Genomic DNA, 20804 nt, shown 5'->3' with positions numbered 1-20804 from the left:
CTGTCAAAGTGTGTGTAGATTTTTAGCTTATAACCATCAGGCTAAACTGCACTTGGTAGGCTTATGCAGTGAGGCTGACATTCCAAAATGCTGCCTGCAGTTACATATTTCCACCAGAGAGGTCTCCGACACGATCAAACTTACATACTACATCTTTAATTGTGAATTACACAGACCTAGTCTTTAATGGTGTATTGAAAACGTGGACGCTTAGAAGATTCAACATTACCAGAGCCCTTCCACTGACCCTTCTACAGAATGCACTATAAATCTTCCAGGCCAGTTGTGTCAACCTTGACCTTTATAAACAGTGTGTCGTCTCTAATGTAGACTGCATTCCGGGGAGCTTCCAGGTCAGTTTGAGAGATGAATCGGGAGAAGCCTAAAGCGGCATTGCTGTCGGCAGTGGGTCTGCGGAAGCTCTCAGTGATGCCGTCGGGGGTGAAGCTGCAGTTGATGTGGTTTCGTGAGCCGCTCTGGTCCAGCACGGTCAGCGTGACGCTCTGGCGGAACGGCCACGGCAGCAGCGAGTCAAAGTCGCCCCTCATGACCATGACGTAGAGAGAGAGGTGCGTCCCACGAGCTGTTCCTTCCCCGTCCGGATAGACTCTCGCGCTCAACCTGTAGCCGCTGCGACCGGTGTAGAAAGGTGGCGAGTTGAGCGGTGTGCCCGCATCTTTTCTGCGCTGGTAGTCATGCACCTTCCAAATGAGCTTGCCATCGTATGATGTGGACTCGAGCTGGCGGAAACGCTGCTCATTGCACTGCAGCTGCTCCACGTGAATGTCCAGCAGACGAGTGTGACGCTGGCAGGTCTGCCCTAAAGCACCTGTTCAAAAACATAAAGGTAATGAGTGTCAAGCTTAATGTCCAGTCAGTAGTTAAAGAGTGACCAGTTATTTATAATTACAGATAGAAGAGAATTGAATTATTTATGTTTTTTAGTTATGTCCCATTCCTTTTTTGTCACTGTTAAATTCAGTCACATGCAACATCCATGCTGGTTGAAGAAGAACGTTCCTTAACCAGACAGCAGGGATTGCTGTTGCAGGGGCTTTTCCTCCCTCAGACAAGGGCAATTGTGTCTCAAAAGTACGGAGGCAGCTAGTGAAATAAACTGCTGCGCTATCCCGAAGAGGCCTCGCCCTAATGCAAATGCCAAATGAGAGCCAGTGTGAGTGAATCGTAAGATGAATATCAGTCTGATGTCAGGTGTTTGCATCTAGCCAAAGTGGGAGTCTGTCCTCCTCTACATGTTTTTTTAAAAGACTTTAATTTATTTGAAACGAGAACAGTCATTATAACCGAGTGACATTCAGCAGAAAGGTTTCATATGAAACTTGTAGAGTTGCTATGCATGAGAGGTTCAAGCCAGCTCAGACAAGTCACTCTCCAAACCAAAGGTAGTAAAGATCTCCACCCACCTCCTACCCACAGAGACTGGTGTGTAAAGATGTGTAAATGAGTTTAAAGCTGTAACACTGGTGGATCAGGCTGGAGCAGATACCGTGTTCCGAACCTGGCTGCATACTGAGGTACTATTAATTACACAGAGTAACTGTATTGTAATACTAGTTAGTACAGTAGTGTGCAGCTTGGGACACTGTGTTTTAAAGGGTAAGATGGTTAAGATGCACTGTTGATCATTAAATTCACTAATACTAAACTATCTAGTAATGAGTTTAAAATGAATTTTTAAGTAGCAGAGTAATTTTGACTTGAACTACATCACATTTACTACATTTTAAAACATTACAGATGTTGTGGATCAGGACTGGGTTAAAAACTGAGTACTTTTAATACAAACCCAATTACAGAAAAGTACAAAAAAGTAAAAAAATATAATTATAAATATAAATTATATTATAAAGTATAAATATAATTATATATATATATATATATATATACACCCCGATTGGCCATAACATTAAAACCACCTCCTTGTTTCTACACTCACTGTCCATTTTATCAGCTCCACTTACCACATAGAAGCACTTTGTAGTTCTACAATTACTGACTGTAGTCCATCTGTTTCTCTGCATGCTTTGTTGCCCCCTTTCATGCTGTTCTTCAATGGTCAGGACCCCCACAGGACCACCACAGAGCAGGTATTATTTAGGTGGTGGATCATTCTCAGCACTGCAGTGACACTGACATGGTGATGGTGTGTTATGCTGGTATGAGTGGATCAGACACAGCAGCGCTGACTGAGTGGGCAGTGTCCTGTGACCACTGATGTAGGTCTAGAAGATGACCATCTCAAACAGCAGCAATAGATGAGCGATCGTCTCTAACTTTACATCTACAAGGTGTGTGTGTGTGTATATACAGTATATATTAATTATGTTTCAGCCAATCAGCTTTGTTTTTAATTTACATGTGCTCATTCTAAATGTAATTGCTACAATATATTTACAATAAATTACAATAAATAAATAAAGTTGATAAGGCCAAACATAAAATTTTTATTTCTTGTGTTTTTATTTTATTAAATATCTGTAATACAGTTAACAAATTACTGTGTTTTGTTTTTAGTAGCATGGTACTTACTGTCCCAGCAATTCAGCTATTTTAACCATTATCGTTGGTCTTATCACTATATCAGATTTTCCACTACAGAATTTTCCCCTTAGAATCCTTTTCTAGTAAGCAACATTAGCATCATTAGCCTTGAGCCTGTTTCTTTAGTGTGCTTGTATATGTTTTCGCCTAATCTGTTGTTTGAGCTCAAACTTAACATGGGTGATAAGCATTTGATTAGTTTGCATGTACGATCTAAAAGAACAGATGAAGTCAAACTTTCTGTCCTTACCCAGATGTTCTCGGAGGCTCTGGGTCATCACCACTTGCTCTCTGAGTGAATCTAGAGACGTTCGGAGGGCACTCAGCTCCTCTTTAGCCAGCTCAGCTTCCAGCACACTGCGAAGATCCTGCAGCTCTCGTTTAACACTAGATACACACTCCTGCTGTTCCTCCATCGACCTCTACAACACCAAAAAACAACTCAGCTGAGCTCCACTACACATCTCTCACTTATCACCACATCTGCTTATCTCTATCTGCATGATACCACAGCATCAATGTAGGACTCAGTTTACACAGTTCAGTTCATTAGGGTCTGTAGTCATGACCATCAACATTAAAACACTCACAATGTTATTTCAGCTGTCTATAATTCAATGGTCTGTATCTGAAGGTACAAGAACAGTGTACCAAACTGGCAGCTGGATTGCATGATTATATTTTTATCAGTACCTGTAGAGCAGACAGCGTGTTGTCACACTTGGTCACTTCTCTATTAAGATTAGCGACCAGCAGGTTTTTTTCCTTCAGCTCCCCCTCCTGCAGGGCCAAATTCTGCTGCAGCTGATCCACCTGAGCATCACAAAAATACCTGCTGAGCATTAAACCTGCCATGCTTGCCTGTATACTTGCCAGATGCCAGTAACAATAATCACTTAATTCACAATGTATCAGTGTAAGTTTTACTACACATTATTTTATTATAAACTAATAATACCTGTTCTGAGAGTTTTTTGTTGCTCTCCAGTACCAGCAGCACATGGTGACTGAATTCAGTGTACTCATGAATCTTTACTTGGCCTCTTTTATCCTATAACAGAAAGATAGAAACAGAAAGCGGCTGTTAGGCCGCTCAGGTGGTGCAGCGGTAAAATACGCTAGCACTCCAGACCTGGGATCTCGAACACATCGTATTGAATCTCAGCTCTGCCATCCGGCTGGGCGGCCACATGAACAACAATTGGCTGTTGTTCAGGGATGGGAAAGTCGGACCAGGGTTTCCTATAACTGGTGCAACTATGACCTCTGCTGGCTGATTGATGGGGAATAATGCTGATCAGGGTGTGGCTCTCGGTGCACAAGACTGGTCTGCATATGAACTCGCCTTGTGCAGGTGAAAAGAGGCAGTCGGTACTGTGTCAGAGGGGGGTGTATGTCAGTTGCAAAGTCAGCAGTGGGGGGAACCTGGAAAATTGGATACGACTAGATTAGGGGAGAAAATTGGGGGAAAAAATAGCTGCTGTTTTTCTCTCTGTCTGGGGGCTGAGGTGGGCTCGGCCTGGCCGAGAGGTGAAACTGACCCAACCATTGACTATTACTATTTCACCTTGTCCTAACAGTTTATCCTATTACTGTATTGAATTGATATTCAATTAGCTTTAAACAATTAGATTTTGGTTCATTTTATATATGAGTGTATATGTATGTTAACTTTCCGTTCACATTCAAAATCGAAAGGCATAAATATGTAAATACTAAAAGTATATTTGCATTGGAACTATATTACATATCCAAAGCAGAAGTGGTCAAATTCTTGTTTCCCTTTATTGTAATTTTACTTATTTGCATTGATTTTATTTCATCTTTCTCCTTTCCATCAACCGTTTTATTCTGTTTAGGGTCCATATTCCCCAAAAAACATTAAGCACAAAGCAGGAATACCTTGGACAAGGTGCCAGTCCATCTAGGGGTTCAGTTGTTCCCCTGTGCAGATGCCTGGCTGGCTAATAGCACAGCTGAGATTCGAACCCGGATGTCAGTGATGGCACTATGGAAATCGCTAGCTAGTCTGCTAGTTGACGCTTTGTAAAATGAAGTGGTAAAAGAACAGTTTTGGCAATTAAACATGTGTTGGCATTAAACCCTCTTTTGATGACATATAAATGCTTTTTACTCAAAATCACTATATGCTTGTCCAGGTCTGAAACACTCACTCACTCACTTTCCTAAACGCTTATCCAATTAGGGTCGCAAGACACAGAGCAACACCCTGGACGGGGCGCCAGCCCATCGCAGGGCAGACACACAGACACACACATTCACCTATAGGGAAATTCAGTGTCTCCAATTAACCTGACTGCATGTTTTTGGACTGTGGGAGGAAACCTGAGCCCCGGAACCGCAGACACAGGGAGAACATGCAAACTCTGCACAGAAAGGACCCAGACCGCCCTGGCTGGGGATCAAACCCAGGATCTTCTTGCTGTGAGCCGACAGTGCTACCCAGGTCTGAAACAGCTGGTATTAAAAACTTTAAGTTTAAAAGCATAAGTGGTTCAGATATAAATAACTCCTGTGTATTTACTCTGACAGTGCAGCCATATTGCTTGTACATGCAGTCCGTCTCCACCTCTGGACACTCGTCTTTATGACCATTTAGCTGCAGTAGACAAACAGCAAGACAAAACAACAGTTACATGAAGAATAGTAATAGCTAGACAGAATGTAATGAGGATCATTTGATGACTGTGTTTCACCTTATTCCTCTTAAGCACTTGAGAACATTTATTGGGACACTGAACGTCGGCCTCAGAGCACACAGACTTTTCATGGTCCTGTAATGATCAATAACATAAGGTTATCTTTAGTGTAACAGAAATAAAGTAATGAAGCTGAAACAGTAAAAGGGTTTCTGACCGGTAGCTGGGTGATAAGATACGGGCTTCTGCAAAAGCGACACAATTCTGTGCGAAAGAGACAGTGGTTTTGCTGGTGGTCTGTCAGATCCTTGCGTAAGAGAATGTCAGTGCAGCCTGGGTTGACGCATTTCACTAGTTCATACTGACAAACTTTTAGATGGTTCTGAAAAAGAGAGATGGGGTGAGATTTGGGCTATAATGAATAATCATTGCTTAGCTATATATAGTGGAAAAGTTGGGTACTTTTAGGTGGTACTATTGTGCGTAGGCGTCTATGCAGTATAGTTTCACTTTGACCCTGCTCAACTAAAGTCACCCAAAAGTTACATTGTGGAGCATATTTTGCAGTGGATAATAAAAGATTAACATGGTAACTGCATACAGAACAGTGTTCCCCCAGATTTTGCATCTATGAAGCTGACATGCTTTTAAAAAACTGTTCATCTTTAACTCTAAATCCTTTTAAACTATTCCATTTACAAAGTTTATGATGACTTTCAGGACAGTATGAATATTTTACAGTAAGAGTTTGGCCCATACCTGCAAACTACATAAAGAGATCTTGTGTGTGCAGTCTGGAGAGTTGGTACAGTAAACATCCAGATTTAGCAGTTCTCTCTTACAGCAGTTGTCTTGAAAAACCTGCAATATGTCAAATAGTGCATCAGTCATTTGCTCTAGCATTCAAATGTCTAAAGTCAATGTTCTTTAAGATGTGAAACATGTTGCTGCTGTTCCAGATACAAACTGATTTTGTTCATACCCACTGCATCAAATATACAGCCATTGAATCTTAAGGTCACTATGTGCAATACCAAATATTAGTTAAGCAAAGTACACAGCCATTAGACTCTGTAGCATATCATTAATCATGCTTTACCATCTAACATTTAGATAGATAAGATAGATGGGTTTTGTAGGTGCTCTAAAAACTACTATTTAACAATAAACAATATGTATATGTTTCTAATTTACAAAAAGCCAAAAATATGGAAGAAAAAGACATTCTGGCTCATTTTTGCTTTCATGTTGTGTCAACAGTTTAGTTCAGTACTGTAACTTGAACAACCTTAACAAAGTCCTGGTCATAAATCTAGCTAAATGTTATTCCTGTAGTAATGTTTTAAAATCAAGTGACATATCTGGTTCCAAAATTAAGTCTGTGAGCACAGCAAAGCCACTTCCTTATTTGTATGAGATATGGCTTTTGATCTTTAGGTGTTGGTGTCCACAAACTACTGGTGATACAGTGAACCTTTAGGTGTTTAATTAACATCATTCGTATTTACATTGTATAATGTAAATGTGCTTTTTATTGTTATAACAGTTAAGACTGTGGTTCACATAATTAGCTCTCCAGCACAGAATAACTCAGCAATACTCATAAAATATGATTTTCATTCTTCTAAAATATTGTGTTTTGAAACATACCTCCTCTGACTTGATCAAAATACCATCTAAGGGACATTTGGATGTGTCACCATTCTCACTGAGGAAAAAATGAAAAATGTATTTAAAATAATCTTTGCATCTGCCCACATCCCACTATAAATAAGCATCTCAGAATCAATAACAGGTGTATGCATGCTGAGCATCTCATCATGGACCTACATGAACTTCCTGATGCACTTGGCACAAAAGATGTGGCCACAGCCTGTCTGGTGGGGGTTAAGGATGATGCCACCACACGCTGGGCACAAGTAGCGCTCATCCACCCTGGACACGAAGCTCAGTGTGCGATTGGCCAGGACTGAGTCAAACTCCCATGATTTCACAGGATCAGAGCTTTGCTTGGAAAGCTGGAGAGTCGGACATTCGTTTTCCTCAGCTGCCATGCCACCCTACGACCTAAAGCTAAAGACATGAGACTGGGTATAAAATACATTTCTAAATTAATAAGCAAGGTACAGCTGAAAAACTGTCTAACATAATGTTAAAAACAACATACTGTATATGTACTATAAAATATAACACTGGATTGGCTATTGTTGCATTGACTTTTTATGAAAAACTAAATCCTAATATTATAAAACACTCTGGTAAACACGATTCTTAGAGTAAAGTGGAACAGCGTTTCAGCACTACAAGATTTGAATGCACTACGTCCACATCATTCCAAAATTGCTTCCTATGCACATTAATTAACATTATTTTCGTCATTTCACTTTTACATTTTGACTGAGATAATATATGAGATAATATAAGATAATGTAAGGTTAATGGTGTTTTAAATAAAAAACAAATTCCTGGTGAATTGATAAGTGTATAGTTTTTTGTGGCATCATATTTACTGTAGGCAAATTTTACTTTATTATTTTTAAAGTTTTCACCAAACTGTTCAAAATATTACTGACCATATGTGTAAGGAAAGCCTCGATTATCTTATACCGATTGTGTTTAAAAATAATTTAGTTGTTCTTTAATGTAGTTATTATAATGATACAGGCTACGACCTAGATGACCTAGTAGTCATCTCTCTTGATAATGTACGAAACCTTGGTGTTGTCCTGGATAGCCAGCTGACCTTCTCTCCTCATGTAGCCAACATGACAAGATCGTGCCAGTTCCTCCTCTACAACATTAAGAAGATTCGTCCATTTTTTTCAATGGAAGACACTGAGATTCTTGTCCAGTCACTTGTAATCTCATGGCTGGACTACTGCAACTCCCTCCTGGCAGGTGCACCTATGTCCACTATTAAACCCTTACAACTCATCCAAAATGCAGCTGCTCGGCTGGTTTTTAACCAACCTAAACACTGCCACATCACCCCACTGCTGCCACATCACCCCACTGCTGCCACATCACCCCACTGCTGCCACATGACCCCACAGCTGCCACATCACCCCACTGCTGCGTTCTACAAAGCCAAAAATGGACCCTGCTCTGTACCACGCAACCTCCAAGCCACTAGTCTCACTCGATGTAATCCTCCACCCAGAACTCAAACAGACAAGCATCAAGGTACTTGCACCCAAGTGGTGGAACAAGCTTTCCTTGACTGTCCGAACACACGAGTCTCTCACTGTCTTCAAAAGACGATTAAAAACCTTCATCACATCTTTACTGAGCACTTAATCTGACATGTACTTAAGATTAATGCTATTATTCATTTCTTGCATTAAAAATAAAACATAAAAAACTGGTTCTAACAGGGTTTTCAGCAGATTTGTATTCTTGGACTGTTGTCTACAAAAGTAATGTAAATGTCCTCTATAGAAGCACTTTTGTAATTCGCTCTGGATAAGATCGTTTGCTAAATACCTCAAATGTAAATGTAAATTTATACCGAAGCCTAATTACAATTAAAACACCATTTTCACAATTTCCCCGCTATGCATAAATTAACGATTAAAGGACAGGTTTGTTAGGTTTCCATGTGTATTCCTAAATGCTGGGGCGGCACGGTGGCTAAGTGGGTAGCACTGTCGCCTCACAGCAAGAAGACCTTGGGTTCAATCCCCAGGTGGGGCGGTCCAGGTCCTTTCTGTGTGGAGTCCACGTGGGTTTCCTCCGGGTGCTCCGGTTTCCTCCCACAGTCCAAAGACATGCAAGTGAGGTGAATTGGAGACACTAAATTGTCCAGCACTGTGTTCGATGTAACCTTGTGAACCGATGAACCTTGTGTAATGAGTAACTACCGTTCCTGTCATGAATGTAACCAAAGTGTAAAACATCCTAATAAACAAACAAACAAATCCTAAATGTTGCATTAAATCGTTATATGTTTACAATTGTTTTTGCTTTTTCATTATTGTAAAAAAGTCCTGCTGATTTGAGAGTAAGATCTTGAGTTTGATGGTAAGATCTTTGGCTACAAGAATAATTCAGGACTAAATTCTTCCTGGATTATTTTTATTTTACGCGGCTCAGTTATCAGAAATAAAACGTTACTTTTACTCCAGTAAACTTTACCAGTTCTTTATGAGCACTGGGTGGTTCATAGTTTACAATAAAATAATAAAACATAGACTAACAGTTCGCTGTTCCTGTGAAGCGCTGCTGCAGCAGAATGTGCGCACAACACGGGGAATCCCCCAAAATACAGGCGGCGACCCTCACACATCTACAGAAACATCCAGAAACATCCAGAAAACCTTCACTCGATCATTCTGTCATCTCACTGCACATCAGCACTAATACTGCACTAACAGGTGCATCATCTGTCCTTTATCACGACGCGTTATAATAACTGAAGCGTTGCTTTCGCTTTCTGTGATCTGTGCGTAATAAAGGAAACGCGGCGGGTTCACTCACCTCCAGCTGCTGACCGATGTGACTCCGTCCCCCCGCTGGAGCTTCTGTACTGACTGAGCACCAATTAAATACTGTGGTGTACCAACAAAACCTGAAGACTGAAGTATAGAGCACCCCCCTTACAGGCGCACAACCGGAGGAGCGGCAACGCGCACTCTGACGTCACAAAGTCGGAGGTGGCGCGCTGCCACGGGAAAAAGCTTCTAACAGGAAGTACCTCATGTTCAACTCAACCTGTGTTCACACTGGTGTCATTCTGGGTGATGGGTTATTTATTTATTATGATCTTAATATCATGTTTTACACACTTTGGTTACACTAATGACAGGACAGGTAGTTACTGCTTACACAAGATTCATCAGTTCACAAGTTTAATATCAAACACAGTCATGGACAATTTTGTATCTCCAGTTCACCTCACTTGCACGTCTTTGGACTGTGGGAGGAAACCGGAGCTCCCGGAGGAAACCCACACAGACAGACACTGGAAGAACATGCAAACACACAGAAAGGACCTGGACCGCTCCACCTGGGGAGGCAACAGTGCAACCCACTGAGCCACCCTGCATGCATTAACATTTTCTACACACACTTTCCACCCTCTTTATTAATAATGCAATACTTATACTGGGTAGGACATTCTTTGAAGATGATTCTTGACATGGATTGTACATGGTAGCAACACATTTCGTTGATACTTTAATTCATAGCTGCAGACTCGTTAGCTGGGCATTTATGTTACCGATCTTCCAATCTACATCCCAAATGTGCTTTTACTGTATTAAGATCAGGTAATAAAAGATAACCATAAAGTACACTGAAGTCATTGTCATATATATATATATACATTGTGTTTATGCATTTTCTCCCCTTTTTCTCCCTTTTAACACGTCCAATTGCCCGATTGTGTCATGCTTCCTCTCCACCAATGCCGATCCCTGCTCTGATAGAACAAAGCTAACCCACGCCCCCTCCGACACGTGGGCAGCAGCCGTATGCATCTTATCACCCACACTTTGACGAGACACACCCTGACAACACTCTTTTCTGTGGAGGCGCCATCAATCAGCCAGCAGAGGTCGTTATTGCACCAGTCATGGGAGAGAGACCCCATCCAGCTTAGTCCCGCCCATATATGAACAACAGGCCAATCGTCGTTCATGTGGCTGCTCAGCCTAGCCAGCAGGCAGAGCTGAGATTAGATGTATTCGAGATCTCGGCTCTGGTTCCAGCGTGTGTTTTTACCGCTGCGTCTCCTGAGCGGCAACTCATTGTCTTATAAATGGAACCAGTGTGACAGCACGTTTTGTCATGCCGGGTGTACCCTCTATATAAAAGTAAATTGTCGATAAAATATATGCAGTCGACAGAAATATGCCTCAAAAGACATTCCTCAATATATACAGACACAAATTACAGACTTAAAGCTGCTTTAATGCCTGAAAAAAAGGAAAGAAAATGTGCCGATGACAGGGACAGAATTTAAATCTGCTAGGAAAAATAGGTTCCTATTGATTCCTTAAGTACTATTAATTAGTTACTTTAAGTAAATTCTGTTAAACAGGGTACAATTTACACCAAGATTTACATGAAGGATACAAACATCAAGGTTTGTACAGAAAAAAAATCAAAATTAAAAACGTTTGAAATTTTTAAACGACATGAAAATAGTCATACAGGAAATGATATAAATACAAACATACAGAAATGTACTAGAAAAAGTAAACGAGCTTAACGACATGCAGCAAGAGCTTAAATCCTTTCTACTGCAGGGTACCTAACAAAAAGTGAAATCACAGCAAAAACACTGACGATGATTGTGACCATGTGAAATAAACACATATTAGTTTCTGTACAGGCAGGTAAACATAAAATCATCCAACACAATCTTTTATAAATGGTAGATCATTTAATGCTACAGGCTAGGATAGAGACATGGCTTAATCTTAATCCACAGCTTAATCTCTGATCTTAGAGTTTAAAGGTTAACAATTCGTTATATATAAAGGCTGTATTAAACGAGTGTTTTAAATATATACAATATTATGCAAGTTACGTTGTTTAATCTTTAACTAACTTTAATTTCACCTCTTAGGAATTTATTTTGAATAATAGATCCAGTCCTGGCTAAAAACACTGGGCGCAAAGCAAGAATACATTCTAAGCAAGTGCCAACACACCCATTCAGTCACGTCTAGGGGCAATTAGGAGTAATTAGTCCACCTACTGTCAAGTGGGAGGAGACCTGGTAACCATGCTCACTAAAGAAAAACTGGTAATTATTATTATAGGTACTTTATCTAAGCCTACTTTCCAGAGTTTGCAAGTTCTCCCCGTGTCTGCGTGGGTTTCCTCCCACAGTCCAAAAACATGCAGCCAGGCTAATTGGAGACACTGAATTGTCCTATAGGTACCTGGCCGCTAGGATGCATAAATCAGTGCATTGTAGTGCCGGTCCCAAGCCCGGATAAATAGGGAGGGTCGTGTCAGGAAGGGCAACTGGTGAAAAACTGTGCCAAATCAATAATGCGGATCACGATCCGCCGGCGACCCCTAACGGGAGCAGCCAAGGAATTGGAGATCTAAGTCTACTTTCCCCACAGCAGGTTTAAAGTGGATCTGATCTGATCCCTTTTCGCAGTTTTGTCTTTTTCATGTCAATATGATGAGCAAAATGTTATATTTCTAATTCTGAACTGAATATAATATATATATAAACACCCAATAGGATCCCAGTCTATAGCAATTAAAGCTCTATTTTTTACATGAATGCAATTATAATAAGTAACAGAATTCAGTTTGGTATAAACAGAATATTCTCTGAAATCTTAAGAGCACTTTTATGGTAAAAGAGCTGCATGATAGAATTTCATCTATCTGGAGTTCACAGCACCAAGTATGAAAAATAAATAATGTTTATATATGACACACAAACACCAGCATACAGTATCAATAAAATCAGAAAAAACAAGAAAGATGGAACATTATATATTAAAAACAATACATTAACGAGTTAAATAACATTTCAGTTTTTGATTATAAAATGCAACGTTTAAGAACATAATTTATCTTTTATAACTTGTGTAAGGTCAGAAAAGTGCTGCGTTATGATTAAAACAACTAAAAGTGGTCAGTTACACAGAACTCTCCTATACACACTTCAGTCAGGAGCTAATATTCACAAGTACAAAATCAATGACTAGAATAAACATCGATTATTAAAAAACAAAACCACAGAATCGCTCATGACCTCCAGCATCTCTGAGCTGCTCCTTCTTCCTCATGAATCATGGGACTGCTGCGGGGGGTCAGTGGAGAGAGGAGGGCGGGTTTTCAGGTGCGATACCCACCAGTGAAGGAAGCTGGGGACCCATGCCAGAGTTGGACGGTGCGGCAGGACGGGGGTTGAGGCGTGGTGGGAGCGGGTTGGACGGTCGGATGAGAGGCGGCGGCTGGTTCAGGGCTGAACGAGGCTGCAGGAAACGTGCTTGCTGCTGGAGGGGCGGTGGCTGGCGATGCAGAGCGGGCGTGGCAGGCAGGGAGGGACGGAGCAGCGGAGGAGGTTGGTTTAAGGAGGTACTGCCGCTCACTGCTGATACGCTTGAGGCTACAGCTGCAGGAGATGGTCCAGATGCAGGAGTTACCTGACCCTAATAAAGACAAGGGTAAAATTATACACAAACAAAATGTAGAACTGAGTACTGCTTACATCAAAGCTGAATACACGTGTGTGCACAGTCGCACATTATAATTATACGTCTACACAAACATGACTGGCTATGTCTGTTGGAGGAAGGTTGGGGGGCTGGGTGGGCAAAGCCCTGCGATGGATTGGTACCCTGTCCAGAGTGTGTTTATGCTTTATACCCAATGATTATAGCAGCATTAGAGACTTATTAAAAACAAAACTTGTCAAATTTAGCCGATGCTTTACCATAAATTATCCTCCTGTTTATCACACTAGAATATTTTTCACTAGAGAGCTTTTAGTACCACACCTCTTCCTCCTCTTCATCTGTGCTTTTGCCAGAAGGAGGGTTGGAGCTGTTTTTCCCATCTTCTCCAAAAGAGCTGCTGTCTCCGTTGGGGGCCCGAGTTCCCTGCTCAGCCTCCCACTCCTGCAGCACCTCTTCCAGGTTAAAGCGGCGACGATAGTTTACAAAAAAGTTTTTGACCTGCCCCACCGTCTTATTGCCGATGACGTCTGCAATGGCCTGGAAGTCTTTACCATATTTGCGAACACCTGAGCATAAACATTCATGACAGGAATGTAAGCAACGCACTATACTAGCTTAAATGCTAAATATAATTTTTTTAAAAACTTTATTACCTTGAACTGCAAGCAGCTGCTCATCTGTTGTCCAGCGAGCATTAACTTTTTGGTTGGACTAGAATACAGCAAATAAAAAAAGTTTTGTTTAAGGTGGCAGATGGTTTCATTTGATACTGATCATCAAAAAATGCAGCATGCAGTCCGATTTAAGGTGGTCGCTATATTCTCACTGCACAGCAAAGACTGCTTCATACCAATAAAAAAACAGTAATGCTTTAAGTATTGTTTAAATGTTTATATGAAATAGAAACAAAGTATTTAGAGACAGTCACTTTTTCCACACCAAAACAAAAGCCACATTTTCTTAGTAACAGAAGTTACAATTTGTTATTTTAATGTTTATCATTTAAATACAGATTTTTTTTAGATTAGAATAGCAGAGCTTTCTTTCCATGAGTGTGCAGATAGTTGGCGCTGTACATTGAGGGTGGGCAAGTCTCAAATCAGCAGTCTTAAATCACGCCCTAACTCTGCACTCAGTTCAAATTAACCACCAGCTGTTGGAAATGAATTTAAAAGACATTTTTGACAGCATGAATTAAACAATGGTTTCTTTTTCAGTTATTGGTTAGCTGGTCAATTCTTTAACACTTCTAACTTAGATCGTTTAAATTACATTGCTAATAATCCAAGGGCCTGTAAAAATGTACTCAAGAGCTAGAACTGGATCACAGAATGCTGATTAAGTGACCTTGTTCTATCGGGAGTGAACAGTGTTCATTTCTTTACATACTATAACATATAATATATATATATATATATATATATATATATATATATATATATATATATATATATATATATATATATATATATAAATTATATGATAATATATAATTGTATTATACATAGAAAACATTGGCTTACAGGGAATATTAAAAGACCCCCTACAGACCCCTGTTACAATGCCAGCTTTGCACATCCTTAAACTAATACTTTGTTAAAGCACCTTTTGATTTTATGACAGCATTCAGTTTTTTGGCATTCAGTAAGTTAAGATTCATTTTATGAAAGTCTTTCTAACTTTGGTGAAAGAAATATAAACTGAGATTTTTATTTACCTCTGGCAGTTGGTACTCATCAATGCCAGTTTCGATTCTGTGTTTCAGAGCGCTGTTCATTTGTTTGGCATTTTGAACCTTGAAAACAAGTCAAAGAGTTTATCATGCATATAATATAGAAACATTAACATGGATTAAGAATAAAGGTGCCTATAGATTCTCATCCCTACCCACCACCCAGTTACCTGTCTTTTAAGAGAGACGAGCTCCATGTCGAGCTGACGAAGGACTGTGGTCGCAGCGCTGGAACTGCACGACACGGCCACCACATCCTCTTGGGTAAGGTACATGCCTTTGGGTGGACGGCACTTGGAGCGCTGTGAGTGGTGTCGATGCTGCAGGGTCTGATAGTCTCGTCGGCCCATGCTGATTTTAGAACTGATAATCTGTGGCTCTGCCTGGATCTGGAAAACGAACAAACAGAGGGTGACTTCAGCCCCAGTATCAGGTGGGTCTCATAAATGACACTGTACTGTGTATTATAATGCCAATTAAAATGCAATCATGTATTACAGTATATGTACTTCTACAAGGGCTTTGTAAAAAAAAAAAAAAAAGAGGCCCAATTTGGGCTGTGTGAGGACAACAAAACATGATGGTGTTTTTTAGTCACCTCTTACCTCTTTTTTAGCCTCTTTATTAGGGTCGTAATCACTGTCATTGGCTTCGACAGGAATAGCTTCCTCAATTTCTTCATCACTAGACAAAAACACGCAAAAAACAAGCTATGTAATAAAGACTCGTCTCTAAATACATTCATCTTTTAATTATAACCAGAAGAATGGGTTCACATCTACCTTTCATCTTGATTACTTCGGTTTGCCAGCTTTCTTGCTTGTCTGTCCATCAAGCTTGTTCTGGATCTGGTCTTTTTCCATGAGTAGTAGTACTTCACGAGACTTGATATGGATTTTTCTGGCAACTGTAATAAATAGGTGATATTAGTAAGTCAGGTCATTAAAATGCTGTGAACTTAAAGACTAGAACATGTGGTTTAACATGTAATAAATGTACAAAACTAACATGATCTCAACTTTTGTTTGTAATATTTAATATAATTTCAAGTACGAGTACAAACCCAATTCCAAAGGTTGAGACAGTAAGAAATTGTTAATAAAATAGTGAGAAATTATTTAGAAATCCTTTCATCCTACATTTGATTGAAAACAGTACAAAAGTAAGACTGTTCTTTGTTTTGTAGATATGTACAGGGCATATAATACATAAATGGACTTATCCAAGCCTGAAAACCACTCATTCTAAATTACATTGTTTTTTTAAGGATATTTACTACACAGAGCATTCACTTGACATTTTGTTTAATTGTCCGCCGGGGATAAACGTGATCACTGCAGTGTCTGTTTGTACAATTTTCTGCACTCAAATATGTTTTATCTTTAGTACTGGAATATTTTATATAACTGAAGTGATAATATAAAAAAGACCATAACGTGGCCTACAATTACTATTGCATGTGACTTGTCCTTTAACAAAATAATCCCCACGTCACCCGGTGACTTACCATCTGCTGAATCCTGTGAAAGCTTTTGCCGTGGAAGCTAAACGCTTGCTCAAACAACACTTTGTCCTCCACTGTCCACTCATCCGGGAAAGGAGTGAAGTTGGGCAGGTCAGCCAGGGATTTTTCAATGTTGTGTTTGTGCCAAAAGAGCATGCCAAGAGCCTGTTGGGCACACACAATTGCATCATCGCCCATTCCTGAGAGACCGATTCACCAATGCTGATACAGTTCTATTCAAGATAATATAACTGCATGAATATGTGTTTGCATGGCTTAATCTGTACAGACTTCCAGCCAAGAGTAGCACAATTTAACAGTTCTCTATATAATAAACTAATACAGGAATGAAAATAACCTACCTGCTCCACATTATAGCCATGCTTTTCCTTTGCAATGGCGATGTATTCATCCACTGTGGACAAAATAACAATTGTGTTAGAGTACTGTAGGGCTCCTAAACTACAGTATTTAAGCAACCCATTTAAAATGGCTTTGATTTTACTTACATTTAGTGTCCACAATTGTATGATATGGAGACCACACCAACATGCCACCAGTGTCTTTATCACTGTACTTTGTAGAACCTACAAAATGTTATAAAAATTAACACTGCACACATGTACAGCAACTACTCTTTGTTAAATCATGTCTTCAAGACCTATTTAGCTGTGCAGCACCCACTTCACCAACTGCACCTCAAAAAACTGTGCTGCCTCAAATAAAATCACTTGTCTATTGTAAATTGTTGAATGAAAGATGGGAGGCATTTAAAAATACATAAGTAAGCAATAATAATTTACACCTTGATATATTAACAGTAGATGTTTGGAAAATGTGTAGCAGCATTTAATGGCAGCATAAGTAGCATACCTAGTCATATCATCAACATTAAAAAAAACCCCAAAATGGATTAGTAAGTTTGCAAAACAGTCTCATGCTGATTGTGTGTTTTAACTAAAAATCTGTAGATTTGGATTTTGAATGAGTCCAATTTTAACCCACATTACATTACTAAGGTACTTACTGGTAACAGTGGTTACTACAACATGTTAAAAATACTATGGTACAATTATGGCATACTATAGTAACTACAAAAAAGTTATAAACTCCATTGAATGTACATTGCATTGATGTAAAAGTTTGGGCACCCTGGCATGTTCTGTTTATTTTAAAATCAAAGGCAATTTGTCTGCAGCAAACCATTTTAAAATCCTGGCCTACCTGATGGTTCTCAACGACTCATTTAAGCCCCCATTAAAAAGTCTGATGCTTTAAGAATAAAGCTCTTAAAACTGGCCTGTTTTTATGACATTTTTTAATTCGCTGTAGATGTTTAACATCTAAATCTACCATATGTGGTTTGACCATGCTCAAGCTTCTGCATACAACTGTAAATTTACAGTAAAATGAGTAATTTAGCTTAGGTCAGTAGCAGAGTTAGCAATAAGGGTTAAAGGTATGCTATACAAACAACAAACAACTTTATTTTCATTCCTTGAAACCGTGGTATTTTTTAATAAGGTTATTATCCCGTAAGGCCCTTAACCGATATTAACCAGCTGTAGTAACTATGTAATGATCTCACCATTGCAGTAATGAACCACAGCACATACTATATCTGCACCAAAACAGAGTATAATGCAGCTTCTCTCTCTCCTGTCTATTTCTCTCATCTTTTAGGGTGGCATAATGGCTCGGTGGGTAGCACTGTCGCATCACAGCAAGAAAGTCCTGGGTTTGATTCCCAGGTGGGGCGGTCCGGGTCCTTTCTGTGTGGAGTTTGCATGTTTTGCCTGTGTCTGTGTGGGTTTCCTCCGGGAGCTCCGGTTTCCTCCCACAGTCCAAAAACATGCAAGTGAGGTGAACTGGAGATACAATAAAACTTGTGCACTGATGAATCTGGTGTAATGAGTATCTACCGCTTCTGTCATGAATGTAACCAAAGTGTGTAAAACATTAAGTTAAAATCCTAATAAATAAATACATACATTTTGCTTTTGTTCAATAGATTTCAGGTTTTGGTGTAACACACGTTAAAAAGCAAGATTCACATCGCTTATACACGAATTATTTGATCGTAGAACTAAATAATAAACATGTCTCAGCCGCTCTGCAGCCCTAATCGCTTTAAAGCACAGGCGCCAGCATGATACCGAGGCTACCACCGTTCAGTTTAACTACAATTGAACTGATCGAGGGCTGCGGTGCACACTACATACTTCTCTACTAAATAGTATGTGAAAACAGCGCATACTATTTACTGGTTACTATGGTAATGTATTCGCCTGGTTGCACACTATACTACTTTTCTATATAGTTCGTCAGTATAAACTCTCAGACGAAGACATTTACTTTAAGAGGACTCGGTTTAGCCTACCGTACCAGGATCGTAGTCCGGAATATTCGCTTGAAAATCAGATCCAACACGCATTCCAACATCTACAACACAAACAGGAACGTATTCACAAGTGGGCTCGATTTTTACAAATGAAATAAAAGCAAGTTTGTAATATTAAAAATGCAAATATGTGTTTGTGTATGTGTTCGAGGCTATACCGTGCTCGTCGTCACTGCCGCTCTCGTCCGAAAAATGGCCATTCGAGGCGTTTGAGGGGCTTTTCGTGCCGTTGGACCGACCCTTTCCAAGATATTCCGAACCTTTATCCATCATTCCAGGCATTTTAACGATATTTTTCCACGAATGAAATTAACATAACATGAATGCGATATAGAAATGAAGCCAGTCTCTCCCTTGCCTTAACTCCCCTGCGCGGCTTAAGCCACAGTGCTTCTACTCGGTATTCCTCCGCCGAAACATGTCTGGTTTACAATATAAACAGACTTATTGTATACATTATAAAAAGTAAATTGTACTTTTAATTAGTTTACTAAATATTTACAGTAAAAAAAAAACTGGCCAACGAATAATATGGCCCTTGCTAGAGAACTAGATTTTTTGGCGGAATAAATTGTACTGCGCACAAACGCTGTCACATACGCTTCATGTTTACGTCAGAGTTGTTTTTATATACGTTTATAATAATGATGTTTTACATTTCTATACTGTTTTATAATAAACATATAGATATTTAACCTCACACAATATTACCTTTATGTTGCCACAATAATAATAATAATAATAATAATAATAATAATAATAATAATAATAACAACAACAACAACAACAACAACAATAATAATAATAATAATAATAATAATAATATTAATAACAATATAATAAAAAAAAAAAATAATAATAACAATAATAATAATACTAACAACAACAACAATAATAATAATAATAATAATAACAATAAAAATAACTATAATAATAATAATAGTAAAAAAAATATTAATAATAATAACAATAATAATAATAACATTAATAATAATAATAACAACAACAATAATAATCAAAATAATAAACATAAAAAAATAATAATTACAGTAATAATATTAATAATAATAACAATAATAATAATACTAATAACAACAACAACAATAATAATAACAACAAAACAACACCACCAACAACAACAACAATAATAATAATACAGTAATACACTATATGAGTACTGGAACCTCTACATATTACATGTACAAAATTCCATTCTAAGCATTAATATGGATCCCCCCCCTTTCTGCAGCTATAACAGCTTCCACTCTTCTAGGAAGGCATTCTACATGATTTTGAAGTGTGTCTGTGGGAATGTTTGCCCATTCATCCAGAAGAGCATTTGTGAGGTCAGACATTGATGTTGGACAAGATGGCCTTGCTTTCAATATCCGTTCTAGTTCATTCTTAAGGTGCTCCTTTATGGACCTTGCTTTACTTTGTGTACCAGAAACAGGCCTTCCCCAAACTGTTCCCATGTTTGTCCTATAGGCCAACCCCTGAAAAACAACCAATAGTATAATTCCTCTTCCTCCAAACTTTACAGCTGGAAAAATTTCGTTAGGTAGTTACTGTTGTCCTGGCATTCACAAAACCCAGACTCGTCGATCAGATTGCAAGATAGAGAAGCTTGATTCGTCACTCCACAGAACATGTTTTTTGCCGCTCCAAAGTCCAGTGGCGGTGTGCTTTACACCCCTCTGTCAGACACATGGCATTGGTTATATTGCTTGGTTATGTAATGCTTTCATGCATCTGCCCAGCCATGGAAACCCATGCCATGATGAAGCTTCCG

At 39.2% G+C, this 20804-nt stretch overlaps 2 protein-coding genes across 2 annotated transcripts; both read right to left on the bottom strand.

Moving 5' to 3' along the window:
• Positions 1 to 11: 11 nt before the first annotated feature.
• traf5 (Tnf receptor-associated factor 5) lies at positions 12 to 7276 on the bottom strand. The gene is made up of 10 exons (XM_063013071.1): positions 7053 to 7276; positions 6873 to 6930; positions 5982 to 6083; positions 5440 to 5604; positions 5280 to 5357; positions 5108 to 5182; positions 3521 to 3613; positions 3256 to 3375; positions 2813 to 2984; positions 12 to 829 (listed from the first exon to the last, which is right to left on the bottom strand). Exons 1-10 carry the CDS (start codon positions 7274 to 7276, stop codon positions 264 to 266), a joined length of 1653 nt encoding a protein of 550 aa, XP_062869141.1. The 3' UTR covers positions 12 to 263.
• Positions 7277 to 12684: 5408 nt separating this feature from the next.
• On the bottom strand, positions 12685 to 19294 carry rcor3 (REST corepressor 3). The gene is made up of 12 exons (XM_063012817.1): positions 19171 to 19294; positions 18997 to 19053; positions 17121 to 17198; positions 16974 to 17026; positions 16615 to 16776; positions 15890 to 16014; positions 15713 to 15791; positions 15278 to 15496; positions 15093 to 15170; positions 14029 to 14086; positions 13697 to 13941; positions 12685 to 13348 (listed from the first exon to the last, which is right to left on the bottom strand). Exons 1-12 carry the CDS (start codon positions 19292 to 19294, stop codon positions 13007 to 13009), a joined length of 1620 nt encoding a protein of 539 aa, XP_062868887.1. The 3' UTR covers positions 12685 to 13006.
• Between the last annotated feature and the right edge of the window lie 1510 nt (positions 19295 to 20804).

The sequence above is a fragment of the Trichomycterus rosablanca genome, chromosome 17 (assembly GCF_030014385.1).
Source record: "Trichomycterus rosablanca isolate fTriRos1 chromosome 17, fTriRos1.hap1, whole genome shotgun sequence".
Lineage (NCBI taxonomy): Eukaryota > Metazoa > Chordata > Actinopteri > Siluriformes > Trichomycteridae > Trichomycterus > Trichomycterus rosablanca.
Note: the sequence above shows the minus strand (reverse complement) of the source record. Positions and strands in the feature narration are given on the sequence as shown.